Genomic DNA, 22,076 nt, shown 5'->3' on the forward strand with positions numbered 1-22,076 from the left:
AACATCATGCTCATGCTTTCTTGTCATGCTATGGTTAATTAAGACAAACTTTCCTTGCATGTTTTATTGATATGCATGGGAAGCATGCATTGAAACAAAACTTGAACTTCAAAGCCAAAAACAAAAAGAAAGTTATATTTTCCCACTTGCATTCTAGATAAAAGCAGCTGAATCCACTGGTAAATTACCATCAGGATGAATTTTTGGGCCAAGACCAAATCCCATTTGGTATTTGTATATGACCCTAATAAGGTTGTGAACTATGGGCTTAGCTTGAAAGTACTGTTGGAAAAGTATAAAAGCCCATTCCAAAAACAGGCTAAAAGAAGAAAAGTGAAGTGATCTTCTTTATCTGAGAATCAGCACTGGCTCTAAACACAAGGAGGGGTGGGAAGAGTGAGTGACCCATCCCACAAGCAGAAAGCTTGACATTTTGGTAATGAAGAAAAAAGAAGGAAAAAACATAAAAAAACACTAACTTGCAGTCCCCTCCTCCCCCTGCCTCTGATATTACACGTGCTGCTAACCTAACTTCGAAATCATCATTTCATCAGCAAAACCAAGTCCAGCAGTTTCGGTGGTTCCCACACCTGCAAACTCAACTCTCAATGATCAATCACTGCCGCCCATTCACAAACGCTCCTTCCCATTTCACCCTCCTCTTCCTTCCGTATTCATCCGACTTGCCATTGAAAGCAAAAAAGTTTCCATGGCCAGGGGCGGGCCCTTCACTTTAAGTCATGCAAGCGCAAGCACAAACCCCAAGATTCTCAGACATATAAATAGAATTCTTCGCCGCGCTGTCCTTTTCTATCCCTTCCTTTTTGTTTTGTCCTTTTTTTTTACTCTGCTATCACTCACACTCACTCGTTTCTTCACTTGGTTGTTCCGCTTCTCCAAGTTTGTTCATTTCAGGCTATATAATCTATCAGGAGTCTGATTATTTTTAAGACCCAGATGCTGTTTTCAGGTGAGTGTAGCTAGAACTGACCCTTTCTTAGATAATAATCATGATCGTGTCAATGATCTCCATATTTTAAGAACACAGACACTCTAGTAGATACTCAGCTATCTGCTAATCGTTTTTCTACACTATTTATGTGAAAGATGGTTTCTTTTTGTGCTACTTTTTGAGTTTTGTTCACACCTTTTGCGTTCTATACAAATCTCCATAGCTGTGTAAGCACTGTGGATTGAAAATTTTGTTAATGGATTCAAAAGCAGCCGTCTTTGTAATCAATCCCCACAAAATTTAGTTAAGTTGGATTGTGTCATGCTTTATTTTCTTCTGAAGGCAAAAAATTTGCTCTTGTTTTGCTCTTCTGGTGGTTGCATGAAATGGATGCTTGTATTCAGTCAACTGTATATCTGCTTTTTATGGTAAAGTCTCATCTTTCTTTTGCATTTTCTCCATTCCCTTTTCTTCTGTATGATAATCTATGGAATTTTCTTTTATCGGGTAATAAACGAGTGATCCTGCCATTGTTCAGGTAAAATAGGCTGTTTTCTGGCTTGACTGTCATAGTTTTATTGAAGTTTGACTGTTATAAAGGAGTGATCCTTCTTAACCTTGACGAACCTGTGTGTTAGATTACATTTTCTACTAATGTATATTTACCCTTCTTTTCAGTTTATCTTAAGTTTAATTTGCCAAAATGATCTTGAAAGGCTGTTTGTTTCAAGCTCATTTTTGCAGATATCTGTGATTCTATAACCTGATTCCTTTATTTCATTGCAGAGCCTTGTTAACTGATAACAATGAGAAAAAGGCAGTTATATCAATCCAAGCATCCATTTAATACATATCGTAAGCATTACCTCCTATCGACCTGTACTTTTATTGTATTTCTTTCTTTATTGATTTTCTTCATTTGAATTGGACTCAAACAGATTTCAATGCACGTGTAGTTTTTGAGTAGTTTATCATGTAACTGGGCCATTATATTTGTGACATTTTACTTGTAATGAAAGGAGAAAACTGCCAAACTTTGTTTAATCAGCCAGAAAAATGCAAATGTAACTGAATCAGAGTTTCTTCTTGTTGTAATTGAACAATAAAAGTATTTGGACAGAGTCACCGAATTGTTAGTGTAGTTATGGCCTTGCTGGGATCGCTATACTGGATGTTTTGCATCGTGAGCATCTATATGCGGAGGATTTGTAACTAACTTCATAAAGTTCCTTTGAATCATTACATCAAATTCATCACAAACAGATAAAACCTCCCAATAGCTGGCAGTTCCTTGAAGTTAATTTTGCAACTAGTTATCTTTAAATGGTTGAAGTTTATATTTCATTTAAAAGATTATCCACTTCCATCTTTTCTTTTTAAATGTGAATTTTATTTTTTGTTGTATTGTTATTTCTCACTGTTCTTTGATTTTGCATCACTCCACTGATTTTATGTTTGACAGCTTTTGAGGTCCTCTTCTGCGGTTCATGGCAAGCTGTGGAACTCATAAGAATTAAGAATGGGGTCATGACTATGCATCTGATAGATGATCAATATCTGATTGAGAAACAACCATTCTCTGATTTTCGTGTTAAGTCTAGGCAGGCAACTTTATCTGACTGCACCTGCTTTTTGAGGCCTGGTATTGACGTATGCATTCTTTCAGCCTCTCCGCTGACAGGGATTAATGAAGAGAATCCAGAGCCTGTAAGTTATGCTTTCTTCAGGCAGAGCACTCCAGGCTTCATAATTTGAAATTTATTACCATTTGGGGACTTAATATGTTATAAGGTGGATTTATGCAGCTTGCATTTATACATTGCAGCTTTTGCTGACTTCTGTCATTTGGAATTAGCCTTCTTTCTTTATTTCTCATACCTTGCAATGCTTAAATGGAATAATGTCTGATAATGAAGTAAATTAATTTCCCTTCACAAATTGACCATAAGAATGGCTCATAGGGGGCATAAATTAAATGCTGATATTCTTGTCGTGTGTGGATATCTATTTATGCTAATCTTTAAATACTTGGTTAAATAGTTTATCATTTCTTTGATGCTACTGAGTGACATATTTGCCATCTTGCTAAAACTCTGTTTCCAACGTTTACTTAGCTTTTTTAGATGTTGGAAAGTTGTACTTGCTGCTTTCAGTTTTGATCTTCTGATTCTTGCTCTGGTTAGGTTTGGGTTGATGCTAAAATAAGTTCGATCGAGAGGAAGCCCCACAACTCTCAATGCTCCTGCCAGTTTTATGTTAACTTGTATGTTAATCAAGGTCCTCTTGGTTCTGAGAAAGTAATTTTGAGCAAAGAGACTGAAGTAGTAGGAATCGATCAGATTTCTGTCCTCCAAAGGCTTGAAAAGCATGCATGTGATGATCAGCACTATGGATGGAATTTCTCTGAGGACTGCTCTGAATTGAGACGAACTAAGATATTTTTGGGGAAATTCTTATCTGATATATCATGGTTGCTTGTTACATCTGTTTTGAAGCGAATTGCATTTGATGTGAGATCTGTGCAGAACAAGATTGTCTATCAAATTCTGGGAGAAGATGATAGCAGTCCCTTAAATTCTCATAATTATCTCCATGCTGTAAATTTCAAGGTAGACAATGGTATTTCCGTATCCGATGTGGTCCGACTTGACCCCCACCAAAATAATGAAGCTGGTGCTGCTTGTAGTGCACATGAGATCAGACAATGGCCAGTTTATGATGCTATGAACTTGCGACGCTCTAAACGCAGGAATGTACAACCTGAGCGTTTCCTTGGTTGCGATAGTTCTCTGGAGACAGATATTAGCTGGGTTCGAACAGCTCCATTGAGAACCGGCAACTGGAGAGAAGAGGAAGATATGAACTTACCACTATCATACTTGTTTGGCATGAATGCAAGTACTTCAAAAGAGCTTACCCAGTGCGAAACAAGTGATGTGTGCAAAAGTAAGAATATATCAAGGGAGTTCAAATCAGATGTGGCTGGCCCAAGGAAATCAAGTGTGAATTATCCAAGGAGATCAGGTGCGACTAATCCAAGGAAGCATCAAAATAGTCTTGCTATTGTTCCTGTGTCTTCTGAAAGTGATCCTCTTGCCTCTGGACACTGTCATGCCCCAAAATTTCCAAGAAGTCATGCAGAAGAGGTTGAAAAAGTATCTTTGAATTATTATAGTGTGAAACGCTCTCGTACAACTCATAGGAAGAAAATTCCTGCTTTAGAATATATGGATTATGAAAGTACATGGAAGGGAAGATCTTTCTCAAAGAAAGGACAGAATAAAAGTCATCGTTCTGTTCATACAAGAAAGGAAGATTATGATGAGCCAATAACTTACAAAAGAACAACAATAAGTGCAGGTGCATACAATAAACTGATTAATTCATATATGAAGAACATTGATTCTACATTCACAAAAGAAGAGCCGCACATTATTGATCAGTGGAATCAGTTTAAGGAAGCAGCATCCTCAGAAATGAGTAGAAAAACAGAACCAGAACAACCCTCTGTTGAGGATGAGGGAGATATGTCAGATACTGAAATATTGTGGAGAGAAATGGAACTATGTATGGCATCAGCTTACTTTGAGGAAGATGAGGTAGAGCTTTTGAAATTTTTTTCTGGATCAAAATTCTTATATGTGATAATCTGTTGATATAAACACCTTCACCCCACCCCCACCCCCCAACTATGCAGGTTTCTTTGTGGTTAATGTATTTATACTGGCAAATTTGTGTCTCAGTTAAACTTCTCTTCTTGATGGTTAATTCAGTTTAATTATTCTCAGGCTAGAGTATCTGCTGAGTCTCTGCGGAAATCTAGTGGAAATTGTCAGCATGATTTCAAACTGGATGAAGAAATTGGGGTTCTATGTCGTATCTGTGGCTTTGTGAGAACTGAAATAAAATATGTTTCTGCACCATTTGTAAGTTTGAAACTCATGCTTCTTTTCTTTTTGTTGTCTGTCTCCAAAAGGACATCATTTTATGTTGCATTGCCACATTTTATAGCAAGGAAGAAAGGAAGCTTTATAACTACTAATTGTGAAATATTTGGTACAATGATCTCCAATTCGAGAACGGGATGTCTCAGTTCCTTTCTGGGCTTTCTGTTCTACATATATGCAGGTATCATTGTTGGCTGCATGGATGCTTGCATGCATTGCCAGCATTTGGATGTGTCTTCTTGTTGGTATTTTTATGGGTTAATTACGTATTTAGTACTTCATTTATAGCAAAACTGTCAATTTGGTACCTGAAGAAAAAAATTCGCATTTAGATACTCCCAACTTTTGTTTTAACAAGCAGATTACATGATGCATTAACTCCGTTAGTCAAATTAGTGACATGTCCAAAAACACCTTACCACTTGTCTAAAAGGTCATGCCTTTTATTCTTTTTTATTCTCAATTTTTTTAATTTTCTTTTTTTTTTCTAGCTGGAACATAAAAGCTGGATAGCAGATGGTAAAGTTTGCAGTGAAGAGGAGCCAGAGCATAAAACAGATGGAGATGAGGCCTTGAATCTTTTCTGCAATTACACTTCTATAGATACTCCATTATCAGAAGAAAATGACAATGTGTGGGCCCTAATCCCTGAACTTAAGAAGAAATTACACTTCCACCAGAAAAGGGCCTTTGAATTCTTATGGCAAAACGTTGCGGGTTCTTTGACACCTGCACTTATGGAAACAGCATCTAAAAAAACAGGTGGTTGTGTAGTTTCTCATTCACCAGGAGCTGGAAAGACTCTTCTCATTATTGCATTCCTTACTAGCTACTTGAAGTTATTCCCAGGAAAGAGGCCATTGGTCCTTGCTCCGAAGACAACTCTATACACCTGGTATAAGGAATTTATCAAGTGGGAAATTCCTATACCTGTTCATTTGATTCATGGACGTAGAACTTATAGAGTCTTCAAGAAGCAGTCAGTAAGGCTGCATGGAGCTCCGAAACCTAGTCAAGATGTTATGCATGTTTTGGATTGTCTAGAGAAAATACAGAAGTGGCATGCACAACCAAGTGTTCTTGTTATGGGTTACACCTCATTCCTGACATTAATGCGAGAAGATTCAAAGTTTGAGCACAGAAAGTTTATGGCTAAAGTGCTTCGTGAAAGTCCAGGGCTCCTGGTATTGGATGAAGGGCACAACCCCAGAAGTACTAAATCAAGGTTGAGAAAGGTTTTGATGAAAGTTGAAACGGATCTGAGGATATTGCTTTCGGGCACATTGTTTCAGAACAACTTCTGTGAATATTTTAACACCTTGTGCCTAGCAAGACCAAAATTTGTGTATGAAGTGTTGAGGGAATTGGACCCTAAATCCAAAAAGAAGAAGAGTCAGTTTGACAAGGCACGCAATTTGTTAGAGAACAGAGCAAGAAAATTCTTCATAGACAAAATTGCCAGGAAGATTGATTCTAGCGAAGGAGAAGAGAGGTTGCATGGTCTTAACATGTTGAGAAACATCACAAATGGATTTATCGATGTGTATGAAGGTGGGAATTCAGACAGCCTCCCTGGTTTACAAATTTACACCTTAATGATGAACTCAACGGACGTACAACATGAGATTTTGGTGAAACTTCACAAAATAATGGCTGGATATAGTGGCTATCCGTTGGAACTGGAACTTTTGATAACTCTTGCATCGATACATCCTAGTTTGGTCAGGACTTCAAACTGTGTTAATAAGTTTTTCAGTCCAGAAGAGTTGATGGCACTTGAGAAGATCAAGTTTGATTTTAAGAAAGGGTCCAAGGTGATGTTTGTTTTGAACCTTGTTTATCGAGTCATCAAGAAGGAAAAGGTTCTCATTTTTTGCCACAATATTGCCCCCATTAATTTGTTTATCGAATTATTTGAGATAGTTTTTCGATGGCGGAAGGGTAGAGAAATATTGGTCCTTACAGGAGACTTGGAGCTATTTGAAAGAGGACGAGTGATGGACAAGTTTGAGGAACCAGGTGGCGCTTCAAGGATACTACTTGCTTCAATTACAGCGTGTGCTGAAGGCATTAGTTTGACAGCTGCATCGCGGGTGATTTTATTGGATTCAGAATGGAATCCTTCCAAGACAAAGCAGGCTATTGCACGGGCTTTTCGGCCTGGTCAGCAAAAGGTTGTTTTTGTCTATCAGCTCTTGGCAACAGGCACACTTGAAGAAGATAAGTACCGTAGGACCACATGGAAGGAATGGGTATCAAGTATGATTTTTAGTGAGGCATTTGTGGAGGACCCGTCTCGCTGGCAAGCAGAAAAGATCGAAGATGATGTATTGAGGGAGATAGTGGCAGAGGACAAAGTTAAGTCGTTCCATATGATTATGAAAAATGAAAAGGCTTCTACTGGTTGATCAGAGACTAGCTTCCTATGACAGTAAAAACGTAAGAAATTGTCTCATTTTTGTTACAGATAAATGATCCTTACATGCATGCATGTGTGTATATCTATTTTTGTGTATGATTATGCGGTTGAGTCTCCTTCACTTCCTGCTATAATCAGTGGAGAAAGAGATGGGATTGAAATATTCGACTTAGTCAACTTAATGAAAAGCAAGATAAATGTTGGTCTGTATCATAAGTCCCAGATACTAAATTTGGAATATAAGTGACCAGATGATATGTTTGAACACATCACAACTGCATCCTCCTCCTAGGAACATACTTTGAATTGTACAAAAGTGAGTAGTGACCATTACAGATCAGTACTTCAGCCCCTTAATATAGAAGTCTGTGGGCATCTACGAAACCAACCCACCCACAAATAGAAAGAAGGTAAGCATATGACTAAATAAAAAATGCTGAATGGTTAATCTGTTGATCTTTCTCTTCAGTCATTCTGCATTCATGTAATATTGTTGCTTTTGCATCGACTTTACATGTATTTTCTTTCTCCTTGACTTGCAATGTGGTTTATACTTGTGCTATGACTAAACCTGTTCTGCAGCTTTATATTTTGTCTTTGTTTTTGTTGTTTTGGTAGATAGGAAGTCTAAGGAAGAGGGGGATTCGAACCTTGAACATTGAATCTCGTCAAGGAGAGATAACAACCGCTAGGCCAATCTTGGATTGTTTCTCTTCAGCTTGCTTTATAATATGTTTCTAGCAATAGACCATTATCATTATGCTTTTCACAGCAAACAATTTCATCTTGTCAAATGACATGGATCTTCCTGGCTGTTCAGAGTTTTTTTTTTTTTTTTTTATCATATTGATTTCATTTAAACATTATATATGATGCTTGTATGTTTATCAAACCGCAACTAGAGCCTGCACACGAGAGTAGTATGTTCTTATAGGGATATAATCTGCGATCATATAAGCACTAATGAATTAGATCCTAGCAGAACTGTTCTAAACTTCTATACCTTTGGAAAACTTTTGGGGCAGGGAGCTACTAGCACTGGTAAATCCTACAAGCAGATTTTGGTGTCGGCAGGGTTAAAAAAAATGTGCATCACAAGTAGAATTCTCACCCCATTTTGTCAAACAAAGGGGTTTTAACTGTTGATCATGCCACAGTGAAAAGTTTTCTCTCTTTTACACCAAATCAGGGAGAAAGAGAGGGAGAGGGAGAGATTAAGAATTGTTAAATGTCAAAAACCATGGGTGGGAATAGAGGGGTTTGGGAGAGCCTGAAACCAGGAATGTTGAAAACCCTGCTCTTTTTTCTATATTAACTTGTAGTCATGACATCAACAATGAACAATTAGCCATACAATAATATATACACAAGAGTTGTTTTGGATTAAGTTCTTGGGAAATGATTTGTCCTGTGGAAAGTTCCATGAACCAAACGCTCACGACAAGTTGGCAACCTTAAAAAAACATTGCAACTTGGAAACTAAAATAAAAGAAAAAAACTTTTACCTTTTCTATTCTTCCTCACATCAAATGCCCTACCAGATTCATTTCCTTGACCAGGTAGTTTGACTTTTTTATTATGTTAGGCCTCATGAGTCAACTTGGCTACTAGCATTTGATTATTAGGATTTCTACGAAGACATTATGAACACTACAAATACTATCTTCTTAGTTTTTTTTTTTCTTTATCTATCTTTTTTTTTTTTAAATGTTCAAAAATGAATTTTGTTTTACTATTTTGTATTAAAATGTATTGAACATTTATATTATAAAAAAATTTAAACTTTAATATAAAATGCATCAAAGTCAAAGTTATTATTTTAATCTCAGTAAGAATTTAAAAAAAATAAAGAAAAAGAGACGGAAAGAGTAATATTTTTCATAACATTATTTCAATACTAGCTACCTACAGCAATTATTTTTTCCTTTCTTGGGTTAGGTTAGTTATGCTCTTTTTCCTATTCTACACCAATATTTCTCATTTCTTTTTTGTTCTTTTCTTTCTATTTTGGGTAAAATACAATATCTCTTTTAAACCTTCATTTAGGATGAAGACAACCCTCAAAATAGTTTTTTATTTTATATTAATATATACATTAGAATTTGTCATATTTACACAATTGTTTCCAAAGTTTGAACCCTCCAAGTTTGGTCTTACAGTCAAACTATTGACAAATTATTAGATAAACTCTTAAAGACTCTTAATTCAGAGCTAGGGTATAATTTTAATTGCATAAAAACTTGGATTAAACATAAAAATAAAAAAGAAAATTGATGATTCTCTTTATAATAGGAGCACCAAGGTAAGAAGATTGGGATAAAACTTTCAAAGTAAGTAAAGGAACAAGTTGGTGGAAGTTGGTTGGAATAGGGAAAGCAAGAAAAAAATGGGAGAATGAGGACAAAAAAGAAGAGATCAAACCAAAGGGAATCATGTCAAAAAAAAAAAAAGGTTGCATAGAGTAAATTAAAGGAGAAGATAGAGATGATTAAAGTTGAATGTGGGTAATAAAATAGAACCAACTTGTAACATTCAAGTTATTCAACTAACCCTCTTTTTCTTTTATGGCCCTTTTTTATTTTTTTTCGGTTTTTTTTTTCTATTGTTCATTTTAAAGAAATTAATTATCTTGACAAAGAAATGAATATATTACATATATTTATCATAATTTGGTGATGAATAGATGGCTTGCCTACCTTTTGTATTATGTTCCAAGTTGCATGGATTGTGCTTATCTAGCTTAAGAGCTGAGATTAAAGCTTTCATATTATATTATATATATTATTATTATTATTATTATAAGGGTTATAAGAAGGGAGAAGGTACAATGTTTCTTATTAAACTATTGAACAATATATAAATACTTAAATTATATATAATTATAAAATCTTCATTTTTTTTTTAAATCAAAGAGATTTTATTAAGATTTCAAAAGAAATACAAAATTTATAAGTTAACGATTAGACTAATATTAACAGAGAACTGAAAAGTTCCGTCACACGTGAACAAAACTATTTAATATATATTACACCTGAAATAAAAATAAAAGATCGAATAGATTGTAAGACTCCTTATAAAAAAAATAAAATTCCTAATAATTTGGATGATTTGAGTTAATCCCAGCTCGCCAAGTGACATGGAATTATTAGACAAGTTGCTGCTATTGCCAAAAAAGAAAAACCCAATCAAGCTAACTTAATATGATGCCGACATTTTTTGTTGAAATTAGTGCTATTTTGTTTGTTTTGTACCTCAAGTGGGAACTGCTTACTGTATTCCAGCAACGAAATTAAAAATATATATTATTCTCAAAATTAATACATCTTCTACCAAAATAAAGACATCAATTACTTAAATTAGCATTTTTTAATTTAGTTAATTAATTAACAAAAAAAAATAGTGAGGAGGGAAATGCCAGAGTATTCCCAAAGTATTTTGCACACAAAAAGCTATTAAAATTCTACAAACTAATTATGAATTTGTCTTACATAAATTGCTCCAATAACACTATATTTTGATCATTTGTTTAAATCATAGTTTTTGTTAAAGTAAAAATCATGAACCATAAACCATTATTAATTAAAGTATTTTTTTAAAAAAATAAAATGAAGAATATTATTAGTTTTTTTTAGGCTAGTTGTTAATGATGACAACAACATTGATAATATTATGAAACAAGTTGCACCTGATCAATTTAGCCTAGTGGGACAATTGTGATCTTTTTCTCCTCCTTATTCTAGGTAGAATTTTTCCACATGAATTTATCACAAGTCAGCCATTAATAATCCTTGGAAAAAAACGCCGACAAAGTCTTATTTCAACGATAAGAAAGCAAGCTCCCGAATCTTTAGATTCAAAGTTTGAATCTTATTATGTGTGAATTTAATTTAATTTTATGTTGATTTTGTTTGATTCGGTTAATTATTAATTTCTTTTGTAAAGATAGTATTGAAATAATATTGAACCAAGTAATCATTTTCTAATTATTTTCACCCAAAGAGATCTTTATTTGATTAGAAAATCAAGACTTAATCATGATTAACATATCTTGGTTATTTCCTTTTGATTTGAAACATATTTATTCATTTGCATTTCAATATTTGCAACTTTGGATCCCTAATCCCACTAAGTAATGAATTCCAGCCTACCAATGTTAAAAATCATGATTTATGCATTCAATTAATATTGGATTTGATAATTTCACAAAGATTATATCAGCTGGAAGCATCAACCAAGCTTTGCACTGTGAATCTTCTTTACCAAGGTTGATATTTCGCTACCTAGTCAAGCTTGGGAAAATTCAAAATTTCATGATAAGGAGTTTACGTCACATTGAGGACAGATACACGTGTCAGTCGCGACTCTTCCATTTTTAATATTATTATTATTATTATATAGTTTCATTATCTCTACTCAGAACAAGTAATTTGCTTTGAAATAATATTACATCACTTTTTATATAAATTTTTAAGTGACCGATCGTGTTATAAATCTATGTGGAGGACCAAATTCACTTTCATTGTTTTTCTATGATTTAGGGGATTAAAATTTAAGATTAATTAAATTGAGCATATTCGAGATGCGTGATACACGATGAAGGAAGCAATTAATGAAGCATTTGTGGGTTACTAAACAAGTCTTAATCTTTGTACTATATGTATTAATTTCTGCTGATTATGAAAGGAGGTGGAAAAAACAATGTTAATCTTAACTTTTATGTTGCAAAAATCAAGCCCTTCTTTAGCATAACTAATTATTTAATGTAATAACTTAAATATTATCAATAATTGATAGACTTAGAAAAAAAAAGAACCCCACCAAAAAGGAAGAGAAAAATTAAAAAAATTCTCTATTGGAAATACTCCTTAAATTCCTTTTTATTTACCTTTTTTTAATTTTCGTGAAAATTAATATAGAAGTTTTGATTTTAATGTAATTAATATTAAATTTTGAATTTTTATAATATAGATGATCAATAATTTAAAATATGAAAAATTAAAAAATATAAAAAATAATTTTATAATGTAGAAAAAGTAAGAATATTAAGCATAAAAAAGAAAAATTATTTATTTTGAAATGTCTCAAAAAAATGAAAAAAAAAGAAGTGGATGAAGTATAAATCAGTTATGGCTTACCTAGACTAAAATAATAATAAATAAGAATTAGAGGAAATAAAAATAGAGTTTTATAAAAATAAAATAAATTTATTTTACATATTGAAACTCTATAATCATAATTAGGCAAATGACAAATCCAACACATTTCTCATACTATTAACGAGTTAACATATGATCTTACTAAATTTGATATTTTAAAGTCATATTTTTGTTTGAAGATTTTATTTATGAAATAAATCTCTTTCTTACTTTTCGAAAAAAAATTAGGATCTTATAACATAATTTTTTTTAAAAAAATTAATAAAAAAGAAAATTAATTAAGAAAGTGGCAGTTTTGTAGTTTGAATAAAATAATAGGATAATCTACCTAAAACAAAGTCCAAAGGATCTGCAACTTGGCGATCCACTTGCAGTGTCCGGCGTAAGCTAAAGCTGTTTTCGCTTCTCTCTTTTCTCTCTTTCTTCCCCCTCAAAACTCCTCCTCCAAGAAATCCTCAAACAATTCCAAGTGGTCCTCTTTCTTTTTCCCTTTTTTTTTTTTTTTTATTTGAGCCCTCCCCTTTTGATCTTTCACGTATTTATTTCAACCCCTCCCACGCGGTTTTAAGCTTACCATGACCTCCAACACAAACCCACACTGACCCAAAACCAGCAGAACAACCACAATGCCTTCCTCGCTGCAGCTCCACCGAGCCGTCTCCGCCACCACCACCATCGGTTGCCACCAAAAACAAGCTCAACCCACAACCGCTTGCACCCTCACGAGGATTCTCCCTCTTCCTTGCGGTTTCTCGGTGCCTGACACGGTGGCGACGTACCACATCCACACGGTGGGGCCTAACCAGTGTTGCTCAGCAGTCGTTCAAGCCATCGAAGCCCCTGTCGAGACGGTTTGGTCAGTGGTTCGTCGCTTCGATAACCCTCAAGCTTACAAGCACTTCCTCAAGAGCTGCCATGTCATCGTTGGTGACGGCAACGTCGGGACCCTCCGCGAGGTCCACGTCGTGTCCGGCCTCCCCGCCGCTTCCAGCACGGAGAGGCTCGAGATCCTCGACGACGAACGTCACGTGCTTAGCTTCAGCGTGGTTGGAGGCGATCATCGGTTGACCAATTACAAGTCCGTCACGACTCTCCACGCTTCTCCGAATGGTAAAGGTACAGTTGTCGTCGAATCGTTCGTCGTCGATATACCGCCCGGTAACACTAGTGACGATACTTGGATTTTCGTCGACACCATTGTACGTTGCAACCTTCAATCTTTGGCTCAGATGGCGGAAAACATGGCTAGAAGAGCAAAACCATCATCCCCATAATCCAAAAAAAAAAGAAAAAGAAAAGGTTACTAATCTCTTAATTCTTTTCTCTTTTTTTTTTTTTTTGTTTTCCGAGATGGGTTCCATTGGCTCAACGATGGAAGATCAGCTAACAGGACTCATACCGGGAATTCCCATAGATCAAATAGAAGCCTTGAAGTTGAAGGTGATCATACAGAACTAGTACCATGACGATGATCTAATGTTATAAAACTTGTTTTTGCTCCTTCTTCACCATTTTCCTTTTGTGAAGATTTTGCTTTGATCACAGTCAATTTTTCTGTTCATTGTCTATGTAATTATATGAATGTCCTGCTTTGTCTCAATGTAGAAGGGGTGTTCTTTTCTTCTTTCTTTCTTTACGTACGAATCAGTCAAAAAGTTTGTAGTAATCCCTGTGAATTCCCATTTCCCATTAGATTTCCTTCTTCTTTTACCCCTTTGTATGTAATTTTTTGAATATATCATAAAAGCATTAGGTAATTTAAGTCAACCCTAGCTATATATATATATATATATATCTCTTCCATGGAACAAATTCTTCAAGCTTGATCAATGTTTATAATCAGCAGAGGATCAATTTGATTATTTGTTTATTATTCTTTTCTATATGAGAAATCATTATTTTTTCGAAATACAGTCAAATTCGTCGATAAAATTAATCAAATCAATAATTTTTATAATAAAGTGCACAACCTATATTTATTTATAACATGTTGCCAAATATTCGCCGGATTAATGAAATAATTTTTCGTTGTAAAGTTCAAAAAAAAAATGTTACAATCCTTTGCTGTAAAGTGTTAAGAGATTCCAATTTTGTAATGCACTAATGATCATTAAGGGTGTTTTATTATATAAATATGCAAAAACCATGCATTGAACATGGTTTCCAATGTGATAAGTTTTCTTAATAATGTGCTTTTCTCCATGGCAAAACAGTGGTTTCAAACTAGATTTATCCAATAATTATGTGTCGTACTATGCTATATACTTACATTATTCCATTACATTTCCCTAAACTTTGAGAGAATATCGTAATAATGATTTAAAAATAAAAATACATTAATAATTAATCGGAATTGAAAAGCCGGTGCCTAACATGTGAGAGACTCAACATGTATTAATATATTAATATATGTAAAAAAATTAAAAAAAAAACTCAAACTTTAGAATTTTCTGTATAAGCTCATGCACAGAGAAAATTCGAAATACCTACAAAATATATATATATATATACACACGCACACTAGAGGAAGGAATCAACTAGGTTGCTTTTGCAAATTGCCACTTGACTTTTAATAACTCCAACTTGATGTAGAAACAAAATGCAAGTTGATGTTAATTACTATTTTTATTTTCTAATTATATTCTTTTTCCCCTGTAATTTTCTCTTGTTATTGTTATTATATTTTGTGTTGTGCAAGGGGGCGGGGAGATTTTGCAACTTGGGTATGCAAGTGGGCACGGAGGCTATTAATGTTCCACGTTGTTTACATAAAGAAAAGAGAAAACAAAATGAAACGAAAGCCACCCGTTTTTGTTTCTGTGCTAGGCAGCTGATTTGACTGCTCATGCTTTCTATTTGTAAAATGCTTTCCATTGAATTGATGAATCAATGCCCATGTTTATCATAAGCCTAAATATAGATCTCAGGGTCAGGGTCTAGGATTTCTGGAAGGAATTTTTGGTTTTCTGTTTGTTCGGTACGGGTTACTGTGGTGTATACTGACAATCAGGGCATCTTATCTCTTTGGTCATTGTAGTTTTGTTTGCTTTCTAGGAAAGTTTTCAGTACGCAGGCAACAGAAAATGGAAGTTGCTTGAACAAATTGGCTCAATCTCTAGATTCTCTACATTTCCTTCACACCCTGCTCAGCTTTCAGGTTTTTTCCCCTCACGAAATCTGCAGCAGCCATATCCTTGCTGGATAGCTTTACTGTGGTCTAAAGAAAACTGTTGTATATCATTGTGAATTTCAATTAGATTTTCGAATTAAGCATAAACTGAGAATTTGAGCCCTTTTAAGCTTTAATTACACTATAAACCAGACTTTTGTGAAACAACCTATCGTTACATAGTAAGTAAATTATTACACGTCAGTTGACACTTACGTTATTTGTAAATTTGGAAAAAAAATATATATATATATAGAGAGAGAGAGAGAGAAAATTATTAATGAATTATAGCTGATCCATCTAATTGAATCTTCAGCTTCTTCACAAGAGTAGTTTTGGCCACTTGCTTAAATGTCATGCTGATTTTTTCACAGTTGAAACAGCTGGAATTTGCTCAGAAAACCAGGTGGTGGCACCCCCTACACGTGGTTCTTGTCTGCAACTAGATAAAGATAAAAAGAAAGACAGAAAGTATTTCCAAGCTAGCAAAGCTTTTCGAAGGATGTTATTATTGATATTCAAAGGCTGAAAGCTTTGCAAGTTGCTGCTGGGAGAGAGAGCAGCAACAGCAGCAGCTGCAGCTACAGCTACCTTGGACATGCAGACTTCCAGTATAGATATGCGAAAGTTGACATGTGCAGCAACAGGTTTTAGACAAGTTGTTTTGTTCAGAAAAAAGAAGCCTGTCTTCTTAGACCCAATTGATTCTTGAATTAGCATCAAGCAAGCAAACAAAGGGTTCCATCTTTTTTATTTTTGGGAGATATAAAGAAAAAAGAAAAGCTCCAATCCTTTAAATTGAGTAAGACCTTACATACATATATAGGATAATTGAAATTAAAACTTCAAGAAATGTTTTTGAATTGATTAAAGAGGTTGTTCAAAGAATATTTTTCAAGGATCATCCACATGGAAATCATCAGGTTCATAGCATACTCTGAAACATTGATTGGTTTAGGATAGTGTTAGAGAGTCGAAATTCTGAGCTCTGATCAAGGTGATTTCTTGCGGAAGGGTGAGGAGAGGCTCTTGGAAATTCAAAGGAAGACGAGAGGATTCCTTTCCATGTTTTCTAATTTTTAACAATATAATGTTGAAATTTATGGAGCTCAAATTTAATTTATTTTTTAAAAAAATTTTAAGATTAAAATGTAATTATCCCTTTTAAATTAAGCAAGTTTAGGATGCAATCCTAGCAAAAGAATGGCTAAATAAAGTAAAAAAAGATGATAAAGTTTAACTTCTTCCTCTTTTACCACATGAAAAGGGTGATATACAACACAAGTATAAAGTAATGAAAGCTCAAACAACCAATTTTTTTGGCATAGGTCTACAATCCTAACCCAAGATCAGAGCCCTTTACATATCCATTTGAAAACCCAATTGAATTTATCTTATAAAAAGGAAAGCCCAATTAAATTTGGATCATAGTTTCTCCATAGCCCCAAAGGCATATAAGCATGATACAAACTAGAATATTATGGTATGATGAAGCCAAAATATATGTGCAAATATTGTCTAAATTAGCTAAGAAAGTAATATTTTCATTCTGATAATTTAAGTTAAGAGAAAAAAAAATCAATCAATTCAATCACTTTGTGAAATTTCCTTTCCAACAAGCTCTATTATTTTACAAAGCTCCTGTTTTCATTTTTTTCTTCTCCCTTTGCCTGTCCAACATGTTGACACCAATGCCCACCCCAAGCCCCCAAAACTAGTAATGGAAAAAAGAATTAGCCGCCACTCGATCGTATTGCTGGCCATGATCAAACCAATTAGAAAGAAGATTTGACAGATATATTTATATATATTCACCACTGAAGAATTATATTCAAGGATAGAATAGCTTGGCAAAGAGAAGCTCATTCCAAGTATCTTGAAGGCCTGGCAAGCACCAATGCACGCAGTCAGCATAGCTGACAGGGTTCGCTAGCTGCTCAGGCGTCAACGGATTCCATTGCTTCTTGTAAATCGATGTGTGAGCGTCTTTGCGGTAACTAGAGAGTTGAGTGATGTTGAGAAATGTAATGGGAAACTTTGATTTGCTGAATACTTCTCCGATTACCTTCATTATGCTCTTTCTGCTATCTGAACCCCAGTAACTAGGATCTTCGATCAATGTCGTTTGATTGTAACAATTCTCACCAGGTTCACCTGCCCAGTCGATGCTCCTGCCAATTGTGAAATTATATCACTGATGTAACCAAAAAATAGTAGTAGTAGTAATAATAAATCTACAGAGTAAGTGTTGGATATGGATACAAATACGTGTATGATGTCTATACTCGTATTCGTCAAATGTGTTGGACATGAGTACATCAAAAAGTATTACTGCTAGCAATAAATCAAGGTGACCGCGAGATACGATATATGTCCGACACAGGTATGTTCAATTTCTTAAAATTTTTTTAATATATTTGAAAGGTCGAATTTCTATATTCATATCTGTCGTATATGTATCAAATATGAATACATGTGTTCATCAAAAAATTGAAGAGTGGGAATAATATAATAATAAATTATAACAGATTTTAAACTGATATATATAAGAGAAAAAACAGAGGGAGTTTAATTTCTACGCACTTTGCATGAGTAGGTGACATGCTAGTGAAGAAGACCCTTGTCTTCTTGCGATCCATATTTTTCCTCACCCATCTCAACAAGGTTCTCATTGCCATTCGATAGGCATCCTCAGTTGACACCACCATTATTTCTTTCTCCTCATCCTCAAAGGACCCTTTCCTGTCGAAATTAACATATTATTAAGGAATCAGACCTTTCCCTAACCAAGAAAAGAATTGATGAAATCTATCTAGGGAGAATGAGACATACAAGATCTTCATCTCCAGGCCGGTCATCCACCAAAGATAGGAGTTGAAAACCAAAATGTCGACGCCTTTCCAATGCTTGCCATGCTTGTTGATCGAACCTTTCCTGACAATCCTATCAGATATCCTGTGAACAATAGCATTGTCCGAGTTCGACTCTAGGAGGAATGGAGCCCAGTAGAATTCAATGGTGGCATTGTAATCCTAGACAAGAGAATAGAAAGATTGTAAAGGATTAGCTGCACGATTAAACAAGCAATCAATGGGAATTTAAACAAATTTGATCTTAATTTACCTTGGCTCGAAACACTGTCAGGGCATCATTGTTGTAAGTTTTCATGGATTTTCCATCTTTAGGGAGGAGTCTATGGAGAAGGCAGATCATTGATACGTATTGACCACGATTCAGTGAGTCTCCCACAAACATCATTCTCTTCCCTCGGAGGGTCTCCAGCATCAATGTGGCATTGAAGCTGTTAAAGTCAGGACAGCATTACCTCAATCTATTATCATGAATTTAGGCAAAAATTGTTCAAGTATTTGACTCAAGGGACCAAAATGTAGCTTTGCACGTGCTCCCAATGCGGTCCCTGATTCTCTCCACGTCGCAGAATGTCGAGAGGAAAGCCCCACATCGACTGAGACATGGAAATATTAGCAGGTAATGAGTCCCACCTCCTTTATATTTCGATACTTACCCAACACCGACAATTTTTGATCCCTGTGACCAGGAATCCACATTGGCTTGGCACGTGTACAACGATGCAACGTGGGCAGCCGCCTCTAGCCGGAATCACCGGCCGGAGACATAATGGCCCCCCCAAGGAAAAAGGTAACAGCTTTCTAATTTGCCAATTCAAGATAACATACAGCTAAAATTATGATTATTCTAAACGCGTTACGTTTTATACCATGAAACAATAAGAACAAAGGAGAACAAGACAAAATTTGCGTAAGATTTTTGGCATGTTCTTCAAAGGAAAAGTTGAAACAATATGAAGAAAAGGAATCAAATTTAGAATTATGACAGGATTGAAAGAGAAAAAAGGAATGATGATCAAAAGGTATCTGTTTCTACCTAGGAAGATCGCAGGCATGGGGTTGCCATCTCCATTTCTGATACTCCCTGTCAGGTCTTCCATGTTCTTGACACGTCAACTGAGGTTGGATGTAGGGGCACTCCGATTCATCATAGTGAGGCCGAGTCAGCTCGTCCCGAACCCACCTCCCACTGAACATGTCACACCCTTCCTCGGTCTTCCCCACAGCGAATGGCAACTTCTCTCTTTTCTTCACTAACCCCAAAACCAGACCCCAACTCAGTCAAACGAAAACAGTAGTCTTTCAACAGAAAAATAAAAAATCTGCTAATTGTCAGAAACCAACAAAAGAGCTTGAACTGACTGATCAGGTAAACTCACCTGGTCTAGAGATTGGTCGGCCTGGGATTGGTTCAAGCTGTCCGAAAATGCACATGAAGTCTTCCCCATAGAGGATAGCAACGAAAACAATGAAAGCCAACAGGGTGAAGAGGTAAGGAGAGAGACGAGCCTTTCTAAGAACAGCAGAGGATGAAGAAGGAAGGGGAGGCTTCATTTTTCTTCCAAAAAAAAAGGAAAAAACAAATTTGCTTTTTATCTTTTGGATTATCGTATGGTAACTAATAACTATGGGTATCTGGGAAATATAGAAATGTTGAGATTGGATTGAATAAATATAGGAAACTATGGCAAAGGGTTGCAATCCTCTGGAGCAAAGCTTTGAGATTTGTGAGATGATGGAAAAAGTCTTTAACAGGTTTGCAGATGGTCACCAGGTCATGTCTTAACTGTTTAATTGTCACGTTCTAAGGGTTGAATTTTCAGCCAACTTTTTAGAATTTTTGTTTAATTTAGATTAGATATGAACATAATTGAATAAATTAATGATTATTTAACTAATACTTATAATTACTTGGAAGGTAATTAGGTGGGGGGTAGAGTAGGACCAGAGTTCATGGGGGGAAAAGTGGTCCATTGTTGAAATTTTAGAGCATTTACTCCAACGGCATATAAAACAACTTGTCATTGCCTCAATGAATATGGGTTATAACTAGATTTAATTAATTGAATTTTTATTCACATTATATATATAAATAGGATAAATCTCACTTATAATATTTCCTATAATTCTCACATACTACCCTTTGTCTTTTTCCTCAACTAGTTTCTTATGGATAAAATCATATTCTCAAAATGAATTATACCATTAATTTCGTCTAATAAAATTATCAAAATTTGTTCACATTCAAAAATATTTGAGTAAATTATTAAGATGTAAAAATAAAATGATTTTACAAATTTCTTTTATATAATCTTTATTTTGAAAGGATCCAATTGTTTTACTTAAAACATTACTTCGACTTTGGTGATATTTATTTAGATTGCTCTCATGTACTGCAAGTCATGTGCAACTGAAATCGAGTATTGAATGTTATAATAATTAAAACCCACAATTTAACTTAACTTTCACTTAAATTTGAATATGATTTCTTTCTTCATCCTAGATATTGGGGGAAAACATAGAAAATTGGTATCTATTTATATTAATTTCATTTACTTTCAAATGAAAATTAAGGACAATTTAGTTCCCCATCTTTCTCTAACAGGCTTTAATATTCAATGATTAGTTGTTCTTTGACCCTTTGCTCATTACAATCAAGCAGCAATATACTAAATGTTTATATTTCATTTCCAATTTTGCATAGAAAGAAGGGTTGTTCGGTTGTTCCTTTCATCCTGAGGGTCATTTTCTACCTACAAAACCTACGAATTTTTGAATTAAGAAATCAATGAGTGAATGTAAGAGTAGTGGGTAGTGAATAATTGTCAATGAACATTATAATTTCCCTTGGCTTTCAAGCTAAGGGTGTCCCAAAAGATGGCATATCATTATCCAACTTTTATACGCCCATTATTACAATGACTTGGGGGGGGGGGGAACAAATATGGGGTGATGATGAACTAAAACTAGATAGGGTTGCTTTCTTTTTCTTCTTTTTTTTTTTGAAGAGCGGGTTGCTTTCTTTTAAGGGATTTAGGTGAGGATTTGGCGGCATTTCACCTTCTATTTTGTTGGTTTTTCTATATTTTTCTTACTCTAATTCTCAACAAGAAGCAGTTGTTTAAGTGTTATCCAGCTGATAGGGTCAGCAGCCCAATAGGGATGGATCAACTAAACAAATTTCCATATCACCTAATGTTCATAATTAAGTTTGTATATATGGATTTTTTTTAATCCCCTTTTGCCAAAGTTACTACTAGTATTAGTTTTCTAGTTCTGGTAATTGTCTTTTAACCCACTCTAATGGCACCATTGTTTTAGTTGGATTTTGTAGTTTTTTTTTTTTAACATTACTGCATTATCTATTTTTTGTTTTTTTTTTCTATTACCTTGGCTCAAATGTAATAGTGGTTAGTGAAAATATTCTTAAGAGTATATGTGATATAGTACAAAAGTAAACAAGTAATGGTCATCCATTCACTTTGATATATATATATATATATATAAGGTCAGCATGAAGTAATATTTCACCATTAATTAGTGTAATATAATCCTTGTAAAGG

The 22,076-nt window shown here is 34.7% G+C and overlaps 3 protein-coding genes across 5 annotated transcripts; 2 read left to right on the forward strand and 1 right to left on the reverse strand.

Moving 5' to 3' along the window:
* LOC18585788 (SNF2 domain-containing protein CLASSY 1) lies at positions 373 to 8,149 on the forward strand. 2 transcript variants are annotated; one of them, XM_007008791.2, is made up of 7 exons: positions 373 to 970; positions 1,739 to 1,807; positions 2,415 to 2,659; positions 3,136 to 4,551; positions 4,741 to 4,878; positions 5,391 to 7,338; positions 7,941 to 8,149. In XM_007008791.2, exons 2-6 carry the CDS (start codon positions 1,759 to 1,761, stop codon positions 7,305 to 7,307), a joined length of 3,765 nt encoding a protein of 1,254 aa, XP_007008853.2. In that variant the 5' UTR covers positions 373 to 970; positions 1,739 to 1,758; the 3' UTR covers positions 7,308 to 7,338; positions 7,941 to 8,149. The 2 variants fall into 2 exon arrangements, with proteins under 2 accessions (XP_007008853.2, XP_007008852.2); XM_007008790.2 differs by having other exon boundaries at positions 374 to 970; positions 7,937 to 8,149.
* On the forward strand, positions 12,827 to 14,241 carry LOC18585789 (abscisic acid receptor PYL4). The gene has a single exon (XM_007008792.2). It carries the CDS (start codon positions 13,101 to 13,103, stop codon positions 13,746 to 13,748), a length of 648 nt encoding a protein of 215 aa, XP_007008854.2. The 5' UTR covers positions 12,827 to 13,100; the 3' UTR covers positions 13,749 to 14,241.
* Positions 17,219 to 20,284, reverse strand: LOC18585791 (protein trichome birefringence-like 33). Of its 2 annotated transcripts, none has more exons than XM_018128979.1 (6): positions 19,893 to 20,284; positions 19,550 to 19,766; positions 18,767 to 18,944; positions 18,476 to 18,675; positions 18,227 to 18,385; positions 17,219 to 17,814 (listed from the first exon to the last, which is right to left on the reverse strand). In XM_018128979.1, exons 1-6 carry the CDS (start codon positions 20,065 to 20,067, stop codon positions 17,475 to 17,477), a joined length of 1,269 nt encoding a protein of 422 aa, XP_017984468.1. In that variant the 5' UTR covers positions 20,068 to 20,284; the 3' UTR covers positions 17,219 to 17,474. The 2 variants fall into 2 exon arrangements, with proteins under 2 accessions (XP_017984468.1, XP_007008857.2); XM_007008795.2 differs by having other exon boundaries at positions 19,550 to 19,761; positions 19,893 to 20,136.

Source organism: Theobroma cacao, chromosome 10 (genome assembly GCF_000208745.1).
Source record: "Theobroma cacao cultivar B97-61/B2 chromosome 10, Criollo_cocoa_genome_V2, whole genome shotgun sequence".
Lineage (NCBI taxonomy): Eukaryota > Viridiplantae > Streptophyta > Magnoliopsida > Malvales > Malvaceae > Theobroma > Theobroma cacao.

Bases quoted from the DNA above. Each gene is read 5' to 3' on its own strand.
- LOC18585788 (XM_007008791.2), top strand. From the start codon at position 1,759: ATGAGAAAAAGGCAGTTATATCAATCCAAGCATCCATTTAATACATAT. The intron at 4,552-4,740 runs GTAGAGCTTTTG...AATTATTCTCAG, and splicing joins CTTACTTTGAGGAAGATGAG to GCTAGAGTATCTGCTGAGTC. The intron at 4,879-5,390 runs GTAAGTTTGAAA...TTTTTTTTCTAG, and splicing joins AATATGTTTCTGCACCATTT to CTGGAACATAAAAGCTGGAT.
- LOC18585789 (XM_007008792.2), top strand. From the start codon at position 13,101: ATGCCTTCCTCGCTGCAGCTCCACCGAGCCGTCTCCGCCACCACCACC.
- LOC18585791 (XM_018128979.1), bottom strand. From the start codon at position 20,067: ATGAAGCCTCCCCTTCCTTCTTCATCCTCTGCTGTTCTTAGAAAGGCT. The intron at 19,767-19,892 runs GTGAGTTTACCT...TTTTGGGGTTAG, and splicing joins CCGACCAATCTCTAGACCAG to TGAAGAAAAGAGAGAAGTTG. The intron at 18,676-18,766 runs GTAAATTAAGAT...TCTCTTGTCTAG, and splicing joins TGACAGTGTTTCGAGCCAAG to GATTACAATGCCACCATTGA.